A 26,221-nucleotide genomic window follows, 5' to 3' on the forward strand; every position below is an offset into this window, starting at 1 on the left:
TGTTGAATGTTGAATACCAAAAAAACAGTTGTTTACATTAAAAAAATTCTTGACTGGTACACCATGCTCAAGTCTATTTGCAAAATAGATTTTATCATTAATTTCACTTCCTGTTTAGGAATCATGTCATTTCCTACATGATTTGATGAAATAAACTGTGTATAACATTCAATTCCAAAACATCATTTCTAGCAATTAATTTGGAACTTTGAAATTAAAATGCATTTTAAAAACCATTTCTGTATTTCATCTAGCATTACATACAAAGTCTCCCTGCTTAAACATGGGGTGGCCCAAGCCAGATGCACTCATGGTCACGCACATGTATTAAACCAATCAGCAGCGGTTGTACACGTAAAATAGTTCAGTTTGAGATCAATGTGTGGTCTCACCATACCAGTTAAATGGTATTTTCCATTTAAGACCTAATTTTTCTCAAATAGCATTCCGCGAAGATGACGTCACTGCAGCTGCTGCCCTCTATTTCCCCATCGCTGTATTACAGGCAATGTCGGACAACATGCGGTTTCGTAATGGATTCAGGCTTTCTAACTAGGGCAGTTAGATTCAATCTGGCACATGTCCGAGTGTTGGAAATACTACATAATTGTTCTGAATATTTCTCTCTCTGACTCTATGGTATCATTCATGCTAAAAACAATGCAGGGTCAAAGATAATTGACTTTGAAATAAGCTCAAATGCGTAGAAATAAGTGTCGCTGTCCGACGGTCACGTGACTAAAACGTCATCAATATCTTATGCAAATGACCGTGTGAGCTATAAATAGTAACTTCGCGGAATGCTATTGAGAATAAGGTGTGTTTCAAAAATGAAGAAAATGGTGAAGTCTCAGTCCAATTGGCACACTTATGTGGTTTTGAGGCTCCATTCAACTTGTCGTGGTGAAAAAGCTGACTTGTGGGTTAAAAGCCGTCAAAAAATCACCCCCTTAACTTCAGAACCCCCAAACCCTGAAATTATCATGCATAATGTACAACAAAAATTTCGACAGGCCAGGATAGGTCTGTTTGGCTTTGGAAACATTCTTCCCAGATTACATCTCGGACAAGTTATGAGCTTGTAGAAGGTATGGTTTTAAAGGGAAAACGGCTTAAAGCTTTATTACAGGCACGTGGCCTACTAGCGTATTATAAAATACCTATATCCGTTCCTAAACTTTTGCCTTGTCAGCACCCTTCTGTCGTCATTTTATTACGTATCATTTTCATCTGCCATATGTGCATATATGGGTCGGAGGCTCGATTTTGAGCGCAATTTGATTCACAATTTGGCTACCAGGAGCTGTTTGTTACTCATGCTCTGAGCTGGGGTGCTCAATTTTTTATCAAAGGTACATCTATTGAGGATACATCATATATTACAGGTTTTTGATTTAACCTTGTTTTTAGGAAAAAACTAGGTCAAATGGCGGTCAATGGCCGATTCCTTATTGTTGCCCTTGTCAATGCTCTAGGGTCTTCTGACGGATCCTTTTCATTTTTCATATGTATGTATATGATCCTAAAAACTAGGTTGAGTTTGATTTTGGATGCGGTGTGATTCTTCGTGTGCCCAATAGGCGACTTTTTCTGAAAGATTTAAAACTGGCCTATATCCAATATCCTTTTGAGCTATATATCCTTTGAGCTAAGATGCTCATATTTCTACTGTAGGTGCAGCTACTACAGTAACATCATATATAATACAAGTTTTTGATTTTACCAAATTTGACAACATCCTCCCCCCCCTGAATTCCTACTGCCAAGCAGGCACAGTGCCCTTTATTTTTCAAATTATGGACAAATCATATCATAAGCTGGAGTAATTTTGTTTAGTTTATGAGTCTGATTTATCCTTTTTAGCTCACCTCTTAGCAGAGGTGAGCTTATCCCATACCGTGGCGTCCGTTGTCCGTCGTCGTCATCGTCGTCGTCGTCGTCGTCGTCCATCGGCCGTCGTCCGTTAGCAGGGCACGTTTCGTAACTGTTAGAGCTATTGAGTTGAAACTTGGTACACATGTACCCTTATGTGATGACACCTTGGAGACCAAGTTTCGGTCCGATTCGTTTCATGGTTTGGCCACCAGGGGGCCAAACGTTAAAAGTGAAAATATGCAATATCTCCCTTAATAGTAGCCGGGAAATTTTGAAAAAAATATAGTAGGTACTTCTAGCAAAGGTGCATCATATATCCTCCGGGTTTTTGATTTGACCTCCTTTTCAAGGTCACAGAGGTCAAATGGTGTAAATTGGCCGTTAGGATGTAACGTTGGCATGTAACGTTAGGATGTAACGATGGCACGTTTCTAAACTGCAATGACTATTGATACCAAATTTGGTACACATTTACCCCTTAGTCAGGTGATCTCAGGGACCGAAGTTTGGTCCAATATGATTCACCACTTGACCACCAGGGGGCAAAATCCAAAAACCTTAAAAATGTGATTTTTCCTTAACTTTTTGCCCGATTGCCACCAATTTGATATCATGGGTACATCTAAACACCATACAGTATATGTCACACAGGTTTTTAATTTGACCTTCTTGTCAAGGTCACAGAGGTCAAATGGCGTAAATTCGCCGTCAGGCCGTAACTCTGGCACGTTTCTTAACTGCAATGACTATTGATCACAAATTAATTACACATGTACCCCTTGGTCAGGTGATCTCAGGTACCGAAGTTTGGTGCGACCTGATTTGCCGTTTGGCCTCCAGGGAGGGGGCCAAATCCTAAATTCTTCAAAATGCCATTATTCCTAGTAATGACTTGCCCGATTGGCACCAATTTTATATCATAGGTACATCTAATTCTAACAACCATTCAATGTGTCACCCGGGTCTTCTTTGATTTGACCTACTTTTCAAGGTCACAGAGGTCGAATGTACTGTAAATTGGCCATTTTGGGGAAATTGTAATTGCTTGGACCTACATCAAACCTAACACTACATGACACAATACTATGCTCTTTATCCATCTTTCCTCCACATGAGGTGAGCACAATGGCCCTGGCCATTTCGTTTATGATATTTTCTAACTGAGGTGTTTTCGTGATTTTTTATCCAAATCTTTAAATTGCTGTACCCAACTTTCAGAAGTCATTAGGTAAAGCTCAAAGGTGAGCCAGTCTGGTTTTTATGGTGGCAGAGATAGGGAAATATCCTAACTTTGTGGGGTGTTTCAATATTTTTTCACACTACTGTACTATTACTATGAATACCAAGTTTAAACAAATTCGTATTCACAAAAACTGCACTACGGCATTGTGTATTAGTGAATTTCTATCTAACTGGACCACAAGTAATTAAGAACGTCATACCTCTTGAAACAAACTTCATACGAGCAGTACAATGCCCTTAATTGCGCCTCAGTCGGATGCATTATAAAGTCATACATGAGTTTCTGAATTGAACCCTATTACAAGCCACATTGTGCGCATTTTCAACAGGCTGTATCTCGTTAACTGATATTCACCAGACTACTTAACTGGAAATGAGAATGTTTATTTTTAACGCCGAGAAAATGTAAAAAGTAGGCTGAAATGTTGCTCCTGCGAAATCCCCTTTAGGAACAGCAGTCCTTGATTCCAAGGGAGGTCCTTAACATCCAGATTCTGCTGTATTTGGACAAGGGAAATCAAAGTGTGAAGAACTATTTTTTTCGAAAGTGACAAAATTGACGTTTTACCCACTGTCCTGTGATACCTAAGTTTTATGCTCGAGAGTCACGCTGATTTCAAGAACTCTTCAGTTGCAATGGACATTCCAGCAATAAACCACTGTTAACCAAGAAATGTTGTACAGACATATCAACTGTTCTCATTTCTCCATCGTCAATGATTTTTGTTTTCATTCAGGATTTTGAACTTGAGCTGATGCATGAAAGAAAACGTCGAGAGGCTGAGGAGGAGATCCAGAGTGGATGGGCAGCAGTGGAGATTGATGATCGGCCAGTCAATATACAGGTAGAGTTCAGTGGTGATTTTTAACCTAGATTTTTTCGGATGTGTTGATTTTTATGTTATCATTGAGGACGTACTAAATTCTTCAGGCATGCCACTTTCCGGATTATATAGATTTTTCAAGGCCTGAAATATAGGTCCTGTATTTTATACAGTTCTGCAATGGAATGTGTGCATGGGAAATTCTGCATGGAAGGAGTTATAGCAGTCAATTTATTTGTGTTAGGCCACCATGTTGAGCTTATGTCATAATGTCTTGTCCGGTGTCTGTCGTCTGTCCATGCGTCTGTCGTCCATCTCTCTTTCGTCAACAATGGTGGCACGTTTGCTCACTATTGAGTCTAGAAAATTGTCTTCTGTCAACATGACTTGACACACAAAAAATAATTGCCATTTGACCTTCTTTCTGGGCTGCACGTCCCATCTTTGAAAACCTTATTTTGTTAATATCTTACGAACGCTGATAGTTACAACCATGACACTTTTACTGTCAATAGTTCTGATGAGTTTGCATGACATAATTTTTGACCCGTTTTTAGATTTGGCCTACTTTGAAGGTCAAAGAGGTCAGACTCTAAAATTTCAGCGAAGGTGGCACGTTCCGTCGTTATTTGTCCTAGACTCAGCAAATTTGATATGTAGACACCTATTGGGCATCTGTACACATTAACAAAAACTTAAGTCGTGTAGGTCAGGTCTTTAAACCAAATGACGGTCATACATCAAGAAACCTGCACTGTGTGATCTTCAAATGTACATCATTGATTTATATGATCAAGCTTAACGTAGTGCTTATAACATTTTGACCGTGACCTAGTTTTCAAGGTCAGCAGGGTCCAGCTCTAAAAGTGTCATTGATAGTGCCAAATTTTGTCATATCTAAAAGTCAATTAAACCTGCATATTTAATTCATCTACCACTAAATCATATCTAGGCAAGCAAAATGTCTCCAGGACATTTCATTTTTAGCTCACCTCTTAGCAGAGGTGAGCTTATCCCATACCGTGGCGTCCGTCGTCCGTCGTCGTCGTCGTCCGTCGTCCGTTAGCAGGGCACGTTTCGTAACTGTTAGAGCTATTGAGTTGAAACTTAGTACACATGTACCCTTATGTAATGACACCTTGGAGACCAAGTTTCGGTCCGATTCGTTTCATGGTTTGGCCACCAGGGGGCCAAACGTTAAAAGTGAACATATGCAATATCTCCCTTAATAGTAGTCGGGAAATTTTGAAAAAAATATGGTAGGTACTTCTAGCAAAGGTGCATCATATATCCTCCGGGTTTTTGATTTGACCTCCTTTTCAAGGTCACAGAGGTCAAAGTTTGCTGATTCACTGAACAGTAGCATGTTTCCTATCTATTTTAGCTAGAAGGTTTTAAACCAGTGTGGACATGTATCTGGGAATTCTCTATTCCACCCCTAAAATTTCGGCCGTTCGGACGTCAAATATGGCCGCCAGGCAGCCATCTTGAAAAATAAACACAGTACTATTACTCCGAAACTAATGATCGGATTGCAACCAAATTTGATCTGGATGTATATCTATGTACTCTCTACTAAATCCTTGATTTTTTATCAAATGTGATAGCCAATATGGGTGCCAGGTGGGCATCTTGAAAAATTCTTAGTTTGGCCACCCGGGGGCCAAATTTAATGTCCAAAGTTAAAATGTTTGATTGCTCGTTTAATAGTGGTCTGATTTTCATAACATTTTTATGGTAGGTACTCCTAGCAAGGATACATTTCATAAATGTGGGTTTTTGATTTGACCTACTTCTCAAGGTCACAGAGGTCAAAGTTTTCCTATGGCACCGCCATTTTACAATGACGGCACGTTAGAGGTGAGCACAATGGCCCTGGCCATTTCATTAGAAAATATGGATAGAAGGAAGATCTATCTCCTTACCTAATAGAAATCCATGTGGAAATCAGGAAATCAAGTATTTCGTATTGACTTCACCCATATGGTAAATGGGGTTTTAAGTTCTCAAAAAGCTCTTAACAAAGAGGGTTTCTGTCGATAGATACCATGGAGCTGCAGGGGGAACCCTATTACAGACCCTATCCTCCGCATGTTCATCAGGTCATATCTTGCTAACTGATCTGCTGCAAATGTACATCATTGATTTATATAATCAAGCTTAACATAGTGCTTATAACATTTTGACCTTGACCTAGCTTCCAAGGTCAGAATGGTCAAACTCTAAAATTTCACTGAAGATGGTATGTTTTACCACTATTTGTCACAGATTCTTTAAATTTCATACGTAGACACGTATTGGGCATCTGTACAAGTTGACTCAATTTAGGTCAATTTTGACCTAATTTTACCTTGTTATCAAGTTCACAAAGGTCAAACTCTAAAAGACTTTAACCACAGTGGTCAACATACACATTTACCCAATGCGTAGCTATGATCTTAGACCTTCCGATTTAATCAGGTGTACGCTAGGATTGTGATATCAATCAAGTTTCTGTAAATTTCTCGTTTGTTCTACATCTTTTGACTGTATTTTCCTGCCTATATTAGAGAGTGCATATCAGTGAAGACACTCCGATTGAACTGAATACACTGCTTTTACATGCGCATGCTGCACTGTATCATCAATTGGCAATCAGGCATCTAGTTTATGAGGTATCACCCTCAGAATCTGAAGTAACAAACATTTGTATGCAGGTATACTGATATCGGTGTACGATGATCTATGCAGAAAGCACGAAAGTGAACTCATGCATGAGTATCAACTGCCTCTTACAAAACAAAGTCAAATTTGTCTATCAATATTCTATCAAAAGATATTTAAATGCAAATATCATATCAAATGATGTTGTCGTGACTAAGTCGTCTGAGCGGTAAGAAGACTAGTCACTTTCAAACGAATCATAGATGAGGGTCTTGCTAAGACTTGGGCAGGAAACACTGTACTATCTTGTATTCATAACCAGAACAACTGTTCTCCATACAATATCTTTATTCATAAACTCGTACTTCAAACTTCTATTTACAAACAGGTATTACATCATCATAATCATCACGCAACTCAGTTCTTATATTTTCAAGCTTGAAACTTCTGTCACAACTGTGACTTATGCACTATAAAGCTCAGACTCAACCTCAACAGGATACTCATTCTCTCAGAATATTCTATGTCCACAACATTGGCCTCTAAGGAAATGATGAGTGAACAAATGTGCACTCAAGTCCATCTCATACAAAGAGAGGCAGCATTATAACATACAACTCTAAGCAGACAAAACCCGAGGTCAGTGCAGCGCTATTACATACACTTTCGCAGAGCGAAAGATGAGTTCAGCGCTATAACATAAACTCGGAAGAAAGGTTGAATGCAGCGCTATAACATACAATTCTAAACAAACAAAACCCGAGGTTGAGGCAGCGCTATAACATACACTTTCCAGGAGCGATAGATGAGTTCAGCGCTGTAACATAAACTCTGAAGAGAGGTTGAGTGCACAGCTCCAGTTTTGCCACACTGAAGAATCTAGCTGAAATCCCCAGTTTATATACATGCCCAATAGCGTAAGAACGCAATAAAATTAATGGAAAAGGAGGTGAACATCCCAAGTAGTCCCAGACAAAAGTAAAGTCCCGTTATATAATTTATATTACTACATGATCACATATTCACCAAGGCCCAGACACATTATAATAGAACAATACAAACTTCCCCCCACTAACGAATGTGTGAAATCCCCAACCACCAAACAATATTGATGCTGGTCATTGATTATCGCCATCTGAAAAACAAAGGATTATCTTAACGACCCAGGCCTGTCTGCTGCATCCTTAAAGGGACCATATGATACATAACTAAGCCTTCCATAATCCCCACAATGTAATCAACAACATTCTGTAGGGTGTCAGTGACGAGTTACTGAAATAATAGATTTTCGCTAAGGTTTCATCATCTATTAACTGCAGACGAAAAAAAACCCTGAGGTTGTCAAAATATTGTCTGGAAATGAGTAGTGTAATAGCCAAACTTAACACGCACTGTCCGGAGGTATCGCAGCCGTATCCTTAGGACAGAATGCTTAAGGCATACGGAAGTTCTTTTGCGCAGGCCCAAAACGTTTTTTACCCTTAGGCCAAATATCGGCCTTCAGGGTATTGTCGTCAGTGACAGCGTCCGTCCGTCTGTTTTTGCGTCCAGCTGTCCACAGGGGCACATTCCGTAACCGTAAGCCTTATCAACCTCAATTCAGCATGTAAACTAAGTATAACCAAAATGCTACCTGACACAAAAAAATGGTCATGATTTGACCTACTTTCTGCGACCGAGGGCCCGTGAACGATCTTAGCTTATCTCAGGCAAGGAACATCAGATGTTTTTGAAGTATGCAGTATAGTACAGATTATTTTTTCCAAATCAATTTCAAATAAAAAAAATTTCAGATTGTTCTCACTAGGGTGCGCTATCTGTTTTCGTAAGAATGTTTTAAACATTATTCTTCTCTAGTAGCATAAAATTGGTATGAAAATCGCCACAATTAGCAGTTTTGAGGTCGTACATTGTCGTATCAGCAATAGATAGTGAATACATCACTATTACCATTGATACTACGCATGGGCCATCGGTCAATAAACAAGCATGGGTGGTGGACTCGGATATTTTAGTATAGAACTGTCTTGTCTTTCGAAGTTCGAAAGTAAGTAAAATAAAGGCGTAAACAGAAATACCGATAATATTATTTTTTATACATTCCATACACGTAACATGTGGAATGGGATGTTGAAATATTCTGTTTCTTTCAGATATTCTTGTGTTTTTCGCTATAGGAGTCCATGCTTAAATTTGTGGTAAGTGTCACCCGCGTTTTGGATCATTTGAATTCGACACTATGCTGTCTAAATCTGCTGATGATACTGCCAGGGCAGTCAAGTTAGTACAGCTAATCTTTGTGCCCATTTTGATGAGATAGTTCGATCTGGGAGACCGCAGAATGTGTGCACTTTGTGATCAAACTTGAACTGAAAATCTGACATCGATTGAGCCCAAATTCCAACATAGCGGCCCCCATTGCTGAATAAAGCATGCCTTCATGGCCTGCTTGTCGACTTCAAAATTACTATACTACTCTCCATAAACAACGAGCAGAGTAGTGGTGTAACCAGTGGTAGTCATGTTGTTTTATAGCCTACGAAGTTTAAAGAAAGTTGTGCATTTTCCAATCTGAAACGTAGGTCGTGGCTTTCTATTTACAATTTACATACAATACATACTACAGACAGTACAATGCATATAACATGATGATGATGTTGTACATTGAATGCGTATGAAAAGTTTCACTGCTTGCATGTACGTAGGTAATTAGGGAGACTAATGGATTGATCAGACTCTTATGTGGTGGAAAAGACTTCCTCAAAATTATTTTGTGATCTAATTTTGAAGTGAGAATCCATTCAGTCAAAAAAAATTTTCATCCAAAAAGTATTTCCTGGAACACACCGAGTCTGATTTCCAACTTAACGTCTCTGAGATGAAGTAACTACTTCCAGCTGCGACAAGGTCAATAACAACCTCACTGCCAGGATCATTTCAATTCTGGCAGATAACCTACCTTGGTGGTGAGGTTGTTATCAACCTCGCCACAGGTGCGGTGTATTCCTGGGACAAGATTAATCAAAATCAAAATCTTATCTCAACATGTTTTACAGGAATAATCCACAGCTGCATTTGAACACTTTTGGTGACCACATCACAGATCACCGAGTGAGAGGAGCGGAGCTACACTCCTACTCCTAGAATCAAATGAACACCTTGCACCTGCAATCCAACTTCAGTGCTCACCCGCGTGGTCATCAGAAGAACCAGTCAATTCTAGAGTTTCATTCTTTTTCACTGTAATACTTACCTTAAAATACATTTAATAAAGAAAACCATATATGGCAGTTGGTTTGCCAAAAAATCAAGTGTATCTGTTAAGTTTTTACTCGTTGTCAATGCGGGCTAATCCCGGCTTAGGCTGGACCATGTTCACTGGACTAGTTTGTCACAACCAACCTACACTTCAAACTTGTGACCATGCATCTACTGGGCTGGTTTGTCTCAACCTGCATATCAAAGGATTTGATGTAAAGGTCCTTAACTATTTGCCCGAAAGTTGTGACCTCGCATCGACTGGACTGGTTTTTCACAACCAGCATTTCGAAGGAATTAATACAAAGGTCAAGACTACATTTAGTACATGATGTTGTTGTCCTAGGTTGTGACCATGCATCAAATGGACTGGTTTGTCTCAAGCTGAACTTCAACGGTTTGATGTAAAGGTCCAGTCTGCAGTTGCTGGTTGTCTACTGGGTTGTGACTCTCAACGGAACCATCGCGGAAAAAAAGGTTTTCTTAATTATTGGACACACAGCTTGCCATACACGCACTGATAGCATGCTGAGAAAACAGGAAAATCGATGGAATCCGTCATAGGTTTGTGGAACTCGATAGTAGTGACTCGAACGCATGAGAGTCAGGATGACGTAACTCTTGATGCTTGAATTTTCATCATTGGGTTTATGTTTTAGTGCCATTGTGTACTTCGGCACTTTCTCATCAGGTATCATTTTCACATGAACCACTTTTAGCTATATCTCAAAAATTCTGCGCATAGTCCACAAAGCCACTTCAGTTATTATATTATATCACCTTCAATGTCTTTTGGCTGTAGGGTTATGCTCGCTCTGCAGTGCTGTTTTTACCACCTGAAAAAATGTAATATGTAGGTTAAAACCTTGGTTGGGTGAAATCCCCTTTAACATAGTACATAGTTAAAGATTTTGACTTTGACCAAATTCTCTGTAACAGCAGCCACATTCCGGACATTCAGTGAGCAATAGCCATTTTTTAATCGATTTTTTTTAATTTAAATGCCTACTTGCAGGAAGAAGAGCCACCAGTTCTAGAAGAAGAACCAGCTCTGACATCTGGTTTAATTGGGGCACTGACTGTGGCAAAAAAGAAAGGTTACTTGAACCCAGAGACAAAGAAGAATGCGGTGGCAAATAAGAACACAGACTTGGCAGCCCAGAACTATTCTATAGAAGATAAGAGATATGAGTAAGTTGGATACACTGAGCTTAATATTTGGCAAGAGCGGTGGTATCAAATCTACCTAGAGTAATTGAAGTTGACTCTTTATTTGCGCTCAGTCTCGTATCTCTTTAACATGGTTTTTAGGAAAAAAGATGCAACACTGAACAGACCGTCCTCCTGTGGATATTTCTCTCAAAAACATAATGATGCTCAATCGATGATGTACGGCTGTTATTGTGACGAAATGGTATCACAATTTTTTTTATCCAATAATATCATGCAAGTACCAGAAAGGCGAGAAAAATGCCTCGTATCTAAGTGAAACCAACAACGATTACACGGCGTTGATGTTATTATGCCGCACCACCCTCAGTTGAGCATCATATGCACACGCAAACACTGAGAATTATATGTTTTGCATGATGTCAGAATGATGTCATTTTGTAAACACAGATATCAATCTATAGAGAAGGAAAATGTTTCTAAAAATCATAAGTTTTTTTTCGATAAACATGTTTTATTTGAGCTAAAGCTGAAGCTCAGCTATTGACAAATCATCTATGCGCTGCAACGCTTTGGCCCAATACATAACTGTGCATCATTGTGCATTTTGGGGCAGTGTGTTGCATGAGTGGTGGAAGAGCTTATAAGATTGGAATCCCTGGTTTGTGCTTTTACGAGGAAATTTTTCTCTCACTTAAAAAACTAGACCCGACAAATGCCGTTGCATCACAAAAATAGGCAGCTTTGCGGGGCACACCTACCATACAGTAAGTTTTTTGCAACGCTTTTAATGCCAAAAGATATGTCCTGAAATGTTTGGTAATTTTCAAGGTCACTTCAAGAATTTAACTATAGGGAATATCTGTAGGCACTGTTTGCTATTGAAAATTGCCCTGATTTGATTTGTGGTTTTACTGCTCGGGGGCACTACCTAGGTACCCCTATACAAGTCAATGAAATTTCATGACATTAGTATTGTTAGTGTTTTTACCGACAATACATCATATATCACACAAATTTGTGGGTTAACGAAGGTCACAGAGGTCAAGGTTCAAAAGTAAATGATGGATTTTAAGCATGCCTATCAAGAGCTTGGAAGGTACCGTGGCATCCCTAATTGTTGTCCGTTAGTGGAGAACCAATTGTAATTGCTACGCTAAATGGCTGAATCTTGTATTGGCATGATGGTAGCTTTGGGCAATAGGCCCAGGCTTTCTTTGGTTTTTGAGATCTTACCTACTTTTCGGCACTTACTTTTCAAGGTCACAGAAGTCAAATGGTATTGTTAGTGTAAATTGGTTGTTTGAGTGCAACTGTGGCACGTTTCTTAACCAGTAAAGCTATGAACTTGAAACTTGGTGCATATAACCCCCTACATCAGATAACCTCTGATGCCGAATTTTGGCCGGATCTGATTCTTTATTCGGCCACCAGGGGGGCCATAATGGAAAAGTAAGAAGTGCAATATCTTGTTTATTTGAGTGAATTGTTTTCGATAAAATTTTTATGGCAGGGACTTCTAGCAAGGATACACCATATGTCCTACAATTTTTGGATTTGACCTCCTTTTCTAGGTCACAGAGGTTAAATGGCGTAAATTGGCCGTTAGAGTGTAACTATGGCACGTTTCTTAACTGCTGAAGCTATGAACTTGAAAGTTGGTACATGTAACCCCCTACATCAGATAATCTCTGACACCGAATTTTGGCCTGATCTGATTCTTGATTTGGCCACCAGGGAGTCAAAACTGAAAAAGTAGGACGTGCAATATCTCGCTTATTAATGACTTTTTTCGATGAAATTTTTGTTGCAGGGACTCTTAGCAAGGATACATCATGTGTCTTACGATTTTTGGATTTGACCTTCTTTTTAAGGTTACCGAGGTCAAATTGCAAAAATTGGGTGTTAGAGTGTAACTTTGGCAAGTTTTTATGGTGGTTACCCCTAGCAAGGATACATGACATATCATACGGGTTTTTGATTTGACCTACTTGTTGATGTCATAGACAATTATTGGTCGGATCATAAACTTATATATACTGCCCTGTCTTATTACTAGACATCAATACACATCTAAAAAAAGTCTTCATGCCTGATTGTGTTCACCATATACACCTCTAAAGCATGATCCTGCCTACTGAAAGATGTATACGGTGAGCACAATGGCCCCTGGCCATTTCATTGGTGATTTGTTTTCAATGACATTTTAAAGTTAGGTTCTCCTAGCAAGGATATATCACTTATCATATGAGTTTTTGATTTGAATTGCTTTTCAAGGTCACAGAGGTCAAATGGTCGTTTGAGTGTCACTATGGCACGTTTCTTAACCACTAAAGCTATGAACTTGAAATTTGGTTCACATGACTCCCTTCATCATGTTACCTTGGACACCGAATTTCGATCTGATCTGGTACTCAACTTGGCCACCAGGAGGCCAAAACTAAAATAGGTAAAAAATGCCATATATCGTTTATTAGTGACTTGTTTTTGACGATATTGTTATGGTACTTACTCCAAGCAACGATACATCACTTGTATCTGATTCTGGTTTGACCTATTTACTATACATGTAGAATGTTTCTTAACCAGGATGAATTCCAAAGCACCAAGTATCTATACGGTGAGCACAATGGCACCTGGCCATTTCATTCTTTAAAAGGGAGCTTTGTATTGGTTATGTCCAGCTGATCGTAGAATTGTTCAAGTTCCAGTTGTGCAGAATTGGCTTGGGTCAACGTGTGACCCGAACACTGCATGGCCAGCTGACTGACACTCTTTGGTTTTTGGCTCGCCATAGGAGAGTCTTTACAATACAGCTGTGTCTGTCGTCGTTGTCGTTGTCTGTATCCTATTTCAAAACCAGTGGCACGATTCTTAGCTGCTAGAGCTATGAACTTGAAACTTTGTACAAAGGACCCCCCAGGTTAGGTGACCTTTGACACTGAATTTTGGTCTGATCTAGCGTTTTACTTGGCCACCAGGGGCAAAAAGTGGAAACCTTAAAAGTGTGATATCTCTCGTATAAGTGATTCGTTCTCAATGAAGAATTTATGGTAGGTTCTCCTAGCAAGGATACATCACATATCATACGGGTTTCGATTAGACCTAATTTTCAAGGTCACAGAGGTCAAATGGTGTAAATAGGCAGTTTGAGTGTAACTGTGGCATTTCTTAACCGCTATAGCTATGAACTTGAAATTTGGTACACGTGACTCCCTCACGGCGGTTCAGTGTGTGTGTTTTAGTTTCTAGGCCATAGTAATTACCTATCGCATTCCAATGATCTAGACTGGCCTACTTGGAGTTCAGACAATCAACTGCTGACCTCGCATGACTGGGGCTCACATATTATTCTATTTTTACTTGCTTCCTGGATGGGGTTACCGAGGTGGGACAGTGTGTGTCTTGAAATAGACATTCCAGGCTATAACTGGGTGTTTGAATCACTGCAATCGGTTCAGTAGTTACTGAGCTACAAGCAAGTGAACTTCTGCGAGAATTTTCTGCATGTAAATTATGCGTGTTTTAATTAATCTTTTGATAACTGATCTCTGGTTCTTATGAACACAATTTAGTTACCATAATCAAGAGAATCTTTTCATCTTTCAGAAACAGTAAAAACTTTGGTGTTAGGATTTACTTCCCTGATCAACTTTTGCAATTGAAAGTTGCTCCATTTCAGTCTGTGGCCGCTTGCACATCAAATGTTAGCATTATTGGTCAATGTATACTGTGGGTAATATTGATGTTTAACAGTGTTACAATGGTGTATTAAATGACAGAAACATTCATTATGGATTTAAATATCAAATGAACAGGTTTTTGTAAATTTGACAGCAAAAACATAGTACGATAACCCACTACTTTTAATATCTGAAATTCAAAAATCTGATGATGAAATGTCTGGAAATCAAATTCATTATTGGTTATAACAAATGAAAATATGAACTCCATCCAAGCCACACAATGCACAAACTTACATTGTAATCAATATCATAATCTTTTTTCTGTTAAAACCGAAATTACCAGAAGAATTAAAACTGATATTGTATAAATTCACACAACGAACATAAGGTGCAATAGCTTTAAGCACAGAATAAAATAGAAAACTGACAGATCACACTTCAGATCAGGCAGTATTCAATCACCAAGCAGGTGTATAAGTGTTCAAACTAGTCATCCAAATTGTCTGTCTTCTTAAGCTTTCCTGTTCCCTTTTTCTGATTCGATCCACACACCTCGGCTCCCTTCTTCTTCAGTTCTGGATGGTTGTGAGTATGGTGCTCTTTTAGGATAGAAGCATACTTTTTAAGTTTGTTCGAAACTGCAGAGTTAATCCTCTGAATTCTGTTAATTTCTGCATGGATTGACTCGCCGCCTTGTTCCCCCATCAGACCCATACCAAAGCCCCATAAATTTATCCATGCAACAACATGGTCTTCAGGAAAATGAAGCTTTGGGAAGATTCTTCCTTTGAGTCGTCTTCGATAGAAATTCAGATATTTCTGAATGCACACTTCTGAAAAAAACAAGGTTTTATTCTTATGAATGTTATAATCTATACTGAAATCAAAATCGCAATGATTCAATGAATATCAAACACAGTAAATTAACTGACTCATCAAAATGATGTAAGTATTTACCGATCATCTGTATCTCGTATTCAGGGACTGGCTTGGCGTGGCCAACCTTCTCATGAACTTCAGAAAGCAAGGAATTCAGGGTGTTGAATTTTTCAGCAGTAACTTCAGCCTTTCGGTTAATGTCAGCGTCACCACTTAGTTCTGCTGTTTTTTCCATAAGACTTGTTCCTAGATCTTCAAAGACTACAGGCTAAAAGAAATGAAAGAATAATATTAATTACTGTACCATTTAGGGTATATTAAGGAGTGTAAGAAATTTAAATCCATTGATATCAGTGTGATGGGCTTTCCTTGAGGTAATGTGCGCAGTGATTTCCAATGAAGCTTTTCCCATGATAGGCTTGTCTGCAGATATTGTGTCGGTTCAGCACGACATCCAGCTCTGATGCCACCCTCCCTGTTCCTTTATGTAACACAGCAGTTTTTTGCAAGTCTGTCTTTTCTTTTTCCTGAAAAAAAGATGCCGGTACATGGTGAAAATATATTGGAAATTGTTATTGAATACACCCAACCTGGTACTGTTTCTCAATGAACTAACAATAAAACTGTTTGTATACTCACAAGCTTTTCTATTCTTTTTTCTAATGATCTTTTGTCTCCAGTTTGCTGAGCAAGCTGTCCTATTGTGGTATTCTCATCATACTGTTCAAGAACAGCTTTCTTCCGGCTGATTCTGCTTTCCAATTTCTGTAAGCGCCTTACACTCTCAACATAGGTGGCATAAAGGCCTTCCTCATTGGTAAGACCACCATGCCTGGCCTGGTCTTCTGCAATTAGCAGATCGAGGGTGTGGCATTCCTCTTCTAGCATTTCATGGTGCTTCTTAACAACACCCAGCAGAATGTGGAGGTAGGGGACACACACCTAAAATAGAACAAAATGCTTGCAGGTAAAATGAACAACCAATAATAAAGTTTTTTTATGAAATTAAATGTGTTACGCATTTGTTTCAAGTCATTGAAGTGAAACTGATCCCTTACCTGGTTTAAACGAATACCAATTAGATTTTTATTGATGACATTGTTGTAGTTTTTGGCATCTTTTATCATCCCCTTTCCTTCATTCAAGAATCGACGGTGATCACGAGTTAATGTGTGCTTTGATCGTTTTGCTGCATGTCCTCTTGCTCCCAACGGAGTTTGCATCTCCTGACTGGTCACTTCACACCAAAGGCAGGGATGACGACCTAAAAATCAGATTGGCAACTTCTGATTGTTTCATATGATACATAATATAGAAATATATAAGTGTTTTGACAGCATACAGTGTAGAAAATACAACATATTGTTTTGCTTACCAGATGCTCCGCTTAGCCCGTAAACCTTAGTTAAAAACTCGTAGTCGCCAAAAAGGAACATTCTGATTTCCTTGTCGCTGAAAGTAAAAAAGAATACTATCAAAAAACATGCCAGATTTTGCCCATAAGGAGGGAGCTTGGGTAAAAACTGAGTGCTACTAGTAAAGGTATTATATAAATTTAAAAGAAATATAGTCGAAATAAGGACCTACCTCCATGCAGAGAGTCGCAGATTTTTTAGGTCTTCCTTGAACCTGTCAAAGGCTATCTGCAAGTTCGTGTAACTGTCGCTGACTTCATAATAGCAATATACAATTGTATTTGCAGCAGCATTTGGGTTCTCCAAATTTGCTATTTGGAACTCTATCTTGACTGTGTCCCCTCCCTTGTCACCGCCAATCTTTAACCAAATCTCATCTTTTGGCATGTTTCCATGCCACCTCAAATTACCAAGCCTGCAAAATAGACATACTACCGTTACAAGTACCAAAGTGTGCAATGAAATTGAGAAGTTAAAGGCCATATATCTAGGTTTGAAAACATGCTTGATACTCATGAAATATGTTGAGGGTTAAAAAAACAAGATCCCAGACATTAAAAAAATTCTAATAATAAAGTCATTATTTAGTTATTTCAATTTTCAATTTTAAACTATTTGAATTTCCCACCACACACAACTTTAGATTAGTTCCACATGTGGCCGCTAGGGATTTTTTGATGACGTAGATCAGGTCAGTCAGAACAAAGCAAGATGGCTTCCGCATACAGTTCAGAGAGTGAGAGCAGTGAATTTGAGGATGTTTTGGTGATACAGAAGGATATTTAAACGTTGAGCCGTACATGTTCGAGCCATTAATATCACTAGATCATAATGAGAGTGATCATTCGGACGAAAGTGATTAGAATTTGTGGTTAATCAATTTGCATGGCAGACCTGCCGATATAGCAAAGAAGACATTGATAGACAGTTGCAGATGCATAACATGTGTGATTTTTGAACAGACTAATGTTGCACAATATTGTTTCGCCTCGTCAGTGTTGTATCGCCAGTTATGTCATGACGCTGAACTACTATTGAAAAGTGACGGTATTATGCACAATCATCTTGACGTGACGATATAATGCCGTGCAACGTTAGATAGGCCTAGATGTCAGATGACAATAATCTGTCATTGACAGTGGCTGTCACTGACACTGACCTGTGTCGCTGTCACCTTGTTATGGCTGGAACACAAGAAGACACTATGCGATATCACAGGCCCCAATAGGGCCTACACATTATGTATAACAACCGACCTCAGCAGCCTTGGGCATTAAATGCAAGTGACATGGTTGGAACAGCTGTTTTTAACAAGTGGCATTTAATATTCAGTTGGATGCAGATATCCGGCTTCATGTGATAATCCGTATCGATAAAGTGATCACTGCAAAGTTTGGCCGAAGGCCCAGGCTTCCAACACTCCAAACGTTTGCACTTCCGAATCCACAGCTTCCTCCTCTCTCGTTCAACTGGCTTTGGAAATTCATCCGTCATTCGATTGTTCTTTGTGCTATCCTTGACACAATTCGGAGCCACACAATACACCATAGTGAATGAAACACATTACTTCCAGGTGTGCATAATTAATTAAGGTCCTCCTGCTTTTATGATTGCATGACATGTACAGATAACCTGATCTACATCACAATTTTTGCTGAACCCGCCGCCTGGCTCTAACAAGCCAGTTGCTAGCCTGATTAGGTAATCAAGTTGTCAAACACATAATTTGCTATATCTTCAAAATGGATGGAGCTAATTGCATTTGGTTTTCTGTATTGTATTAAGTGTTAGGTACACTTTTGAAATCGTCTTACAGCAGAAAATGGCAAAAAACCTTGATATATGGCCTTTAAATGGCAAAAAGAGGAACTTTCAATTCGCAGGGAAACGGGACTTACTTAAGATGGGCATCCAAGTGATCACAGACCAAGTTTTCCAGGCTAACTGCATATGCGTATGGAGCCTTCCTTAGGGTGTAACCACCAATGCTGTCGGAAGAATGGTCATCTCTCACTTGGAACAAAACCATCCCTGCACAGATGTTGTCACCTACAAGTGATTTCTGTAAATCTCTTGCCGCCCCTTCGCCTTCATATTTGACTCCTATTGCTTTGAAAAACCTGTTGAGAATAAAATAAGAAACATGTATTCTGAACAATATTTATATTAAACAACCTCTAACTTTCAGAAATTCGGAAAACGATGCTATTATAAACTGATCATACTTTTTTAACTTTCTTGACTGTCTCCAAGAAAGACCAACCGTCGATTTCATTGCCAATTGCAGATGTCTTTCCAATTTGGCGACTTTAAGTCCTGCATGGTCTAGTATTAGCTGCTTCGATATTTTGTTCTTGACACGGAGCTCTCTTCTAAGTTGCAGAAGAGACTTCCCTCCACTGACGAACTTGCGTGTTTTTAGCTCAGCTGACAAGCTGAGCTATTCATATGAGTAAATGGTAGAATGAATGTCCGTCTGTCTGTCTGTCTGTCTGTCCGTTAAACAGGCACGTTTCAAAACTATGGCGGATAGGCGATAGATTTTCCCTCTGAGGCGTTGAGACCCTTCAGGACTCCTGAATAGACCAAATGTGGGTCCGGCAGGATGAGCGGTTTGGCCACTAGGTGGCACCGAGCAAAATTTTCCAAAAACCTTTCCAGCAGCTGATTTCTCCTAATTCTTTAAGTTGGGGATCATGAATCAAATCTAATCTTATAGAGCAAAGCTTTCTCTTTCATTACCAATAGGCGTGGTTCATGAATTTCTCACCAGGTGGTGTTACTGGCGCAATTTAGTGAGCACCCCCCAAGAAGAGCATTTTAAATTTCGCGCGAGTTATCCCACGTGCAGCGAACGTCACGTCTCAGAGTCTGCGCAGTTCAGACGTAAGAGACCATGCTATGGAATAGATCGCGTTCTGTCAATTCGGAGGTAAGTTCTCATTAAATGCACAATTTCATAGGCGATAATATTTGGCTGCTTGTGTTATTGCATGTTGATGACATTAGGGAAGGCTTGGATTGTTTAATTGGATGTGATTAATTTGAAATAGTTCGTCGACGATCGTTGAAAAACGATCTGCGAAATGCAGCTTGGTCTGAGAAACGATGTCAAAGTCCGGCTTTAAATCATGGATTACTCAACAAATAACTCTTGTCACATAGCAGAACTAATGTGAATAAACAAGACAATAATAAACATCGTTCTGATATCATCGGGTAAGGTTGCCAATGTACATAAACAGTGTAATTGAGGATCGACTCTGGCGATTTGAAATGTCAACAAACAATAAATGCGATAGCTGATACACACTGACACATGCACACTGTACATAGCACAATGCTTCAAACGGGGCCGATTCATCACTCTTATCACAATTCATTCTCAATGAACTTCCTTGATCATTCGGCCCTAGCGCCTTATCAGTTGTTGTTGGCCTTGTATTTGATATAAAACGTGGCAAGCTTAGCTATCTATCAAAATTAAAATGTTATCTCCTCATCATGTTTTGCAGGAATGATCTGCACTACTGCAGCTGCATTTGAACATATTTGGTGACCACATCACAGATGACCAAGAGAGAGGATCGAGCTATGACTTTGCACATCCCATCGACTTCGGTGTTCACCAGTGCAATCATCAGAAGAGCCATTCAATTTTAGTATTTAAGTATTTCATTCTGTAATACTTCCCTCAAAATTGACTAAATAAAGAAAACCGCATGTGGCAGTTGGTTAAAAAAATCAAGTCTATCTGTTTAAAGTTTTTACTTGCTATCAACATTTCAATGGTGGCATTCTGCTAAGGTTTGTAAGAGTTTCACTTGACTTAAGCAGGGTGTACACTAGTAAAATATTAGAAACATTTTACCAACATTTTTACAACAATTTTGCAACAAGCCCTTCAAGGCCCTGTGTACACTAGCAACAAAATTGCAACAAATTAGCAACATTTTTACAACATGTTGGTAAATTGTTGCAAACTTTTTAGTGGGAACAATTTAACAAAGGGAAATAGGTATTTTGGAGGGAAAATGGATGATTCCAAGGAGAGAAGATGTGTTTTGAGTGCTTCTGCAGCAATTTTAGCTGTCATTGTTGAGAGACGGAAGAGGCGGCGAAATAACCAAAGAGAATATGGACCAGGCCCTGGATCAAAATGAGGGTGGATCATGGGGCATACCACTGCCTGTTGAAGGAGTTGCGGCTGACTGACAAGCCGTCATACAAAAACTTCCTGCAAATGGATGAAAATTCTAGAAAAGGTTTCATCACCCTACGAAGCAAGACACTCACTTGAGAGTTGCTATACCTGCTTCTTGTTCAAGTCACATGACCTCAGGTAGATCACATGATGCAAATCCTATTTCTGATTGGCTGAAGAGTTTGCAACATTTTTACAACATGCAACAAAGAATTGCATTGCATTTAATTTGCAACAATTTCACAACAATTTTACAACATGTTGTAAATGTAAGACGCGTTTTGCTCTGTACACACTACGCAACATTTTTGCAACATTTGTTGCAACTGGAAATGTTGTAAAAATGTTGCTGATATTTTACTAGTGTACACAGGCCTTTAGGCAATAATAGAGTTGGGTAGAGCATTTTGTTAATGTTATCCTTTTAGTTAGGGAAACTGGTGCCTTCTGCATTAGGTGGACCCTACTTGCTCATCTGTCAGACCGGCCTCACACGTCGGCAGTAGAGTTTAAGGTCCAGTCTGCGAGATTTACCCATTTCTACCCAGCCAAAAGCGGGTGATTGGGCTAGTCTCTCCATGTGATTCAATTCGCATGGATTCTTGTGTCCTGTGCTGAAAGGCTCCCTCCACAAGGGCAGACTACATCCGGTGGCACTAAAGTATGGAAGAAAGACAGAAGACGACCAATTTGCGAAAAGGATCATCATCATCATCATCATGGCAACAGCTGAGGATGAATCATCTTGCTGTGTGTAGAATTGATGGTCCAATATAGGTTAGGTTATCTGTTTGCGCACACATTGCAAGGGTGGAGCTTGCTTGAAGTAGATTGCGCCAGTCTACCGTAATTCACTGTTACACATCCAGAAGCTAATATCCTCAGGCTTTGAGTCCTTAGTTTAGTAGAATTGATGGTCCAATATAGGTTAGGTTATCTGTTTGCGCACACATTGCAAGGGTGGAGCTTGCTTGAAGTAGATTGCGCCAGTCTACCGTAATTCACTGTTACACATCCAGAAGCTAATATCCTTAGGCTTTGAGTCCTTAGTTTAGTAGAGTTTGACGAGTAATGTAATATATACGAACAACGCAGCAACAACTCAGCTGAGCGCCAGGCCCTTGGGCCTCTTGTTTAAATCTCTCTTGATCGCAAATGTTTTATAGGAGAAGATACCTTGTCAGTTGGCTTGCGAGGTTTGATGTGTTTGTTAAAACACATCGGCTGCAATCAGGATGAATCAACTTGTAAACAGTATTTTGACTACTGGTACTCGCAGAGTTTCGAATCAACAGACTGAATTGGGTACTTGAGAAAATTTGAAATAACATTTTCATGAACGAAAAGGAATTATACATACCTGGCCTCCAGTTTTACACACTAGAAATTTCTTGTCGGCAGATGACCTGAGTTTACTGCGGACAAGGCTAGTCAACAGGCGTTCTTCCTCCAGACCTAGTGGTGTTGTCTTTGCTTGTCCATTGAGGAATGCTATTCTAGGTTGTGGTTCTGCCATGACAGGAGTGTGTGGTCCTGGCATGTCAGGTTGTGCTTGTGGTTCTGGCATGTCAGATTCTTGTACTTGCGGTTCTGGCATGTCAGGTTGTACTTGTGGTTCTGGCATGTCAGGTACTTGTGGTTCTGGCATGTCAGGTTGTACTTGTGGTTCTGGCATGTCAGGTTCTTGTGGGTTTGGCATGTCAGGTTCGGGAATGTGTGCAGGGGAGTGGATGGCGGAGTAGAAATTTGTGGAAAACCAAGAATGCTGTCATTTTCAGGGGTTTTCTTGCACTCATGTTTTTGAATATGATTCAGGTTATTTTGAACACCACAGAGTTTACATTGTACTTTCAAGTGCAATAGCTGTTTCCTAAACCTTTCAGGAACCGACTTAATATCACAGAAACTAATTTTACTTTTACAATCAGGGCAACTGATTGTATTGAGCCTTGCGTTGCAAAACAAAGTGCTTAAACAAGATGAACAAAATACATGCTGGCATGGGGTTATGACTGACCGGGGTTGATATATGTTCGAACACACACAGCAAATAAAAGTAGAACTTAATTCCTCTGATAAACTGACAATTTCATATTCACCTAACAGGGGAATACGTTGTTCATGAGCTGGAAATAAATGCTGAAAAATCCCATCTGCTGCATCTTCTAGAACAAAGTCTAGTTTCTTCTTACTGGGTCGCCCTGCTTTCTTTTTTTCTCTCGCATTACACCCACCCCTTTTATAAATAGCAACTTTGGCACAGACTTTACATGACTCCTCAGTTGGAAGGAATGGAGTGAATAACCGCTCATTATCAGCAGCCAAAACTCTCTGCTCTTCAACTACAGATGAATCTGGTGAATATTTCTTCATGAAGATATAGCACAGAATGCACAATTTATCTGGGTGTTGCCCTGCAACGTCACACCGAATATCTAAACACCAGGTGGAAGAAATCCCTTCTACATAGTTATTGCACAAAAGAGGTGACTTTCTTTTCTGAGCTTGACTTGGTGATTGTGCTGGTCTCAGACATATTCTGCACACCCTATTAATATTGTTCACATGAGTAATTTGATCGTGCATGGTGAAAAAGGGGTTAAAATGACATATTACAATGCAATGATATCAAAATAATGCATGCTACAAACAATTAAACAACAAAAAGAAAACATATCAACATGAAATCATGCTTAAAGAAAAGGAAAAGACACAAAATTTACAAGAGTAGTGAAAAATCTACTCACGGGTACCTTGACAATGGGTGTTCAAAATAACCTTGAATTCATGAAATGTCCAAGTCCTAACAGACTAATGCTGATATATTCCGAAATTTGAGGATATCCTTTATTGAATAAAAGAAACAAAATTGGCCTCAGAACCAGAAAACCCCCCCAAATTCTACGCTAGATTATCCACTTTCATGAGGAAATCACACATAATCCAATGCTGCAGTCATGCCACGTGTAAACCACTTTTAAGAATGAGAAGCAAGAAAAGAATTTGACCTTAATGATCAGATATGTGGTACGGGAAGCAGTAAACAAGAAAACACAAAGTTCACTAAGAGACTGACATTTATTAGTCATTAGAAGTGGCAGACCTCACACTATTCTATTCATGGCCGCCATTTTGAAACAAAGGTATTGCCAAGGAGATGACAGTGACCCCGTTTCCGCTGATGATTATCACTGCTGTGGCCTAGAAAACTAAAACACACAATTTGTGGTGATTTGAACCGCCGTGCCCTTCACATATTCTGAACATGCTTTACATAGTGGTTAACATTTTGACGTTAGCCTGATATCTATGGTCAAGGAGGAGGAAGCTTTCTAAAAACGAAACACTCAGAAGCTGATACCTCATAACCTAGAAGCCTGAACATCGATGAGTATTTATATGCCAAATGCCTGCACACGTTATATGCTCCATGTAAATCATGGAGCCCGTTGGTTAATGAAAACACTTCGTATTTTGGGGTCCATAAATATTCAATATGAGAACATTGTATTTGGTTCATTCAAGAGAATGGTCTCACAGAGTGTATTCACTAATATACTGTCTATGATATAGGAAGGAAAACATAGTCAGGAGATGCAGAAACACTGAGAAATTTACCTAAACTGAGTGAAAAATCTTGTCGTACACCCAGTTTATTTAGATGGTGATCAGGGGTACAGCTAGACCTGTTTTTTTGGGATCCAAATGTGTAGCCAATGGCCTATTACCTGTAGCCAATCTTGGCAAGTTGTAGCCAACCATGATTGTGCAATAGATATTATACTTAAATAAATTTTCAACTGCTCTTATCACACAACTCTAGTTTCTGACTCTGCCGGGTTGCAGATTGATACCACATGCCATTTTTTGCATACACTGCACAGGTATAACCAATCAAATGGCAAAGAACAAGAGACAGCAACTACTTGCAAGGAACTGCGAGCGTTGGGAATGATGGGGAGATAAGAAGACAAGAGAGGATTATTGGATTCTTCATGCTGCTCCATATCCAGTTTGGCCACTAGGCATTATACAGTGGAAATAATAAGAAAACGCTCAATGATTCTATTAAATATCAAACCATTTTAATCACAAAATATAAACACTGATTGAAAGATAATTGAACATTTACAAACAAGAATGACTTTAAAACCTTAACTCATCAACCCCAAAAGATGCCTGGAACTTGACAATGGCGCCGTGAGTAGCACTAGCATATGAGGAAACCAGCCCTGTAAAATATTTAGTCGCCCTCCAACTTCAAGCACCCCGCTGATACTACACACAGTGATGATCGGCATATTTACCTTATCTACCTAATGGCCAGCGTAACCAGTGATAACACTCGCATGACTAATATACTGTGATGAGGCAAAATTAGAAGTAATTTGGTGGACTACAAGGCAACCAGGATGTGATAGCAAGATCGGTTATGTAACAACATATGTTGACCTCAGCCTTTGGTCGGGCAACTCAGCAGGAGGTTACCTGGCTCAAATAAGCTGAGAGCTAAAGTCAATAAACGAAATTGAGAATGACCTCACCACCGCCTCAACACCGGAACGGTATATTGCTTTATTTGGTCAGAGTACTATGACTGATTTGCATTATTCAATCATAATTTTCCGTTCGGAAATCTTCAGCGCTGTTTGGAGCCAGCCGATCGAATATTGAATGCATAAATTAGGTTCACTAGCATATAAGTACCTGTGAGCTAATTCGAATGTGGTGACCAGCTTTTTAGCATGGTTATTTCCTGAATTGGGATATCAAAGGAAATGATATGAAATAATAACATATCATATTTACAAAAGATATATTCATACTTATATATAATATGAGCAATTTTCAAAAATGAGATAGAGAGAGATTATGAGGACTGAATTCTGTCGTCATATCATATTATGGGCCGTTTTTCAGTGTTGACCTTTCACAGCACTTCTTTGTATACAATGTTGGTAACGTATTTGTTATGTCTGATTGTGATAGTATCTTGATGTTGTTTAGGTTTCCTACTCGACTCAT

At 39.3% G+C, this 26,221-nt stretch overlaps 1 protein-coding gene across 2 annotated transcripts in view; it reads left to right on the top strand.

The window, feature by feature from the left end:
- Nucleotides 1-26,221, top strand: part of LOC135485752 (U4/U6.U5 tri-snRNP-associated protein 1-like) — a 344,022-nt gene that overhangs the window by 235,859 nt on the left and 81,942 nt on the right. For both annotated transcript variants that reach the window (XM_064768148.1, XM_064768149.1), the window contains exons 16-17: nt 3,855-3,962; nt 10,858-11,033. In XM_064768148.1, the coding sequence (XP_064624218.1) occupies nt 3,855-3,962; nt 10,858-11,033 (284 nt within the window). The remainder of the gene's footprint in view (nt 1-3,854; nt 3,963-10,857; nt 11,034-26,221) is intronic.

This window comes from Lineus longissimus, chromosome 3 (assembly GCF_910592395.1).
Source record: "Lineus longissimus chromosome 3, tnLinLong1.2, whole genome shotgun sequence".
Lineage (NCBI taxonomy): Eukaryota > Metazoa > Nemertea > Pilidiophora > Heteronemertea > Lineidae > Lineus > Lineus longissimus.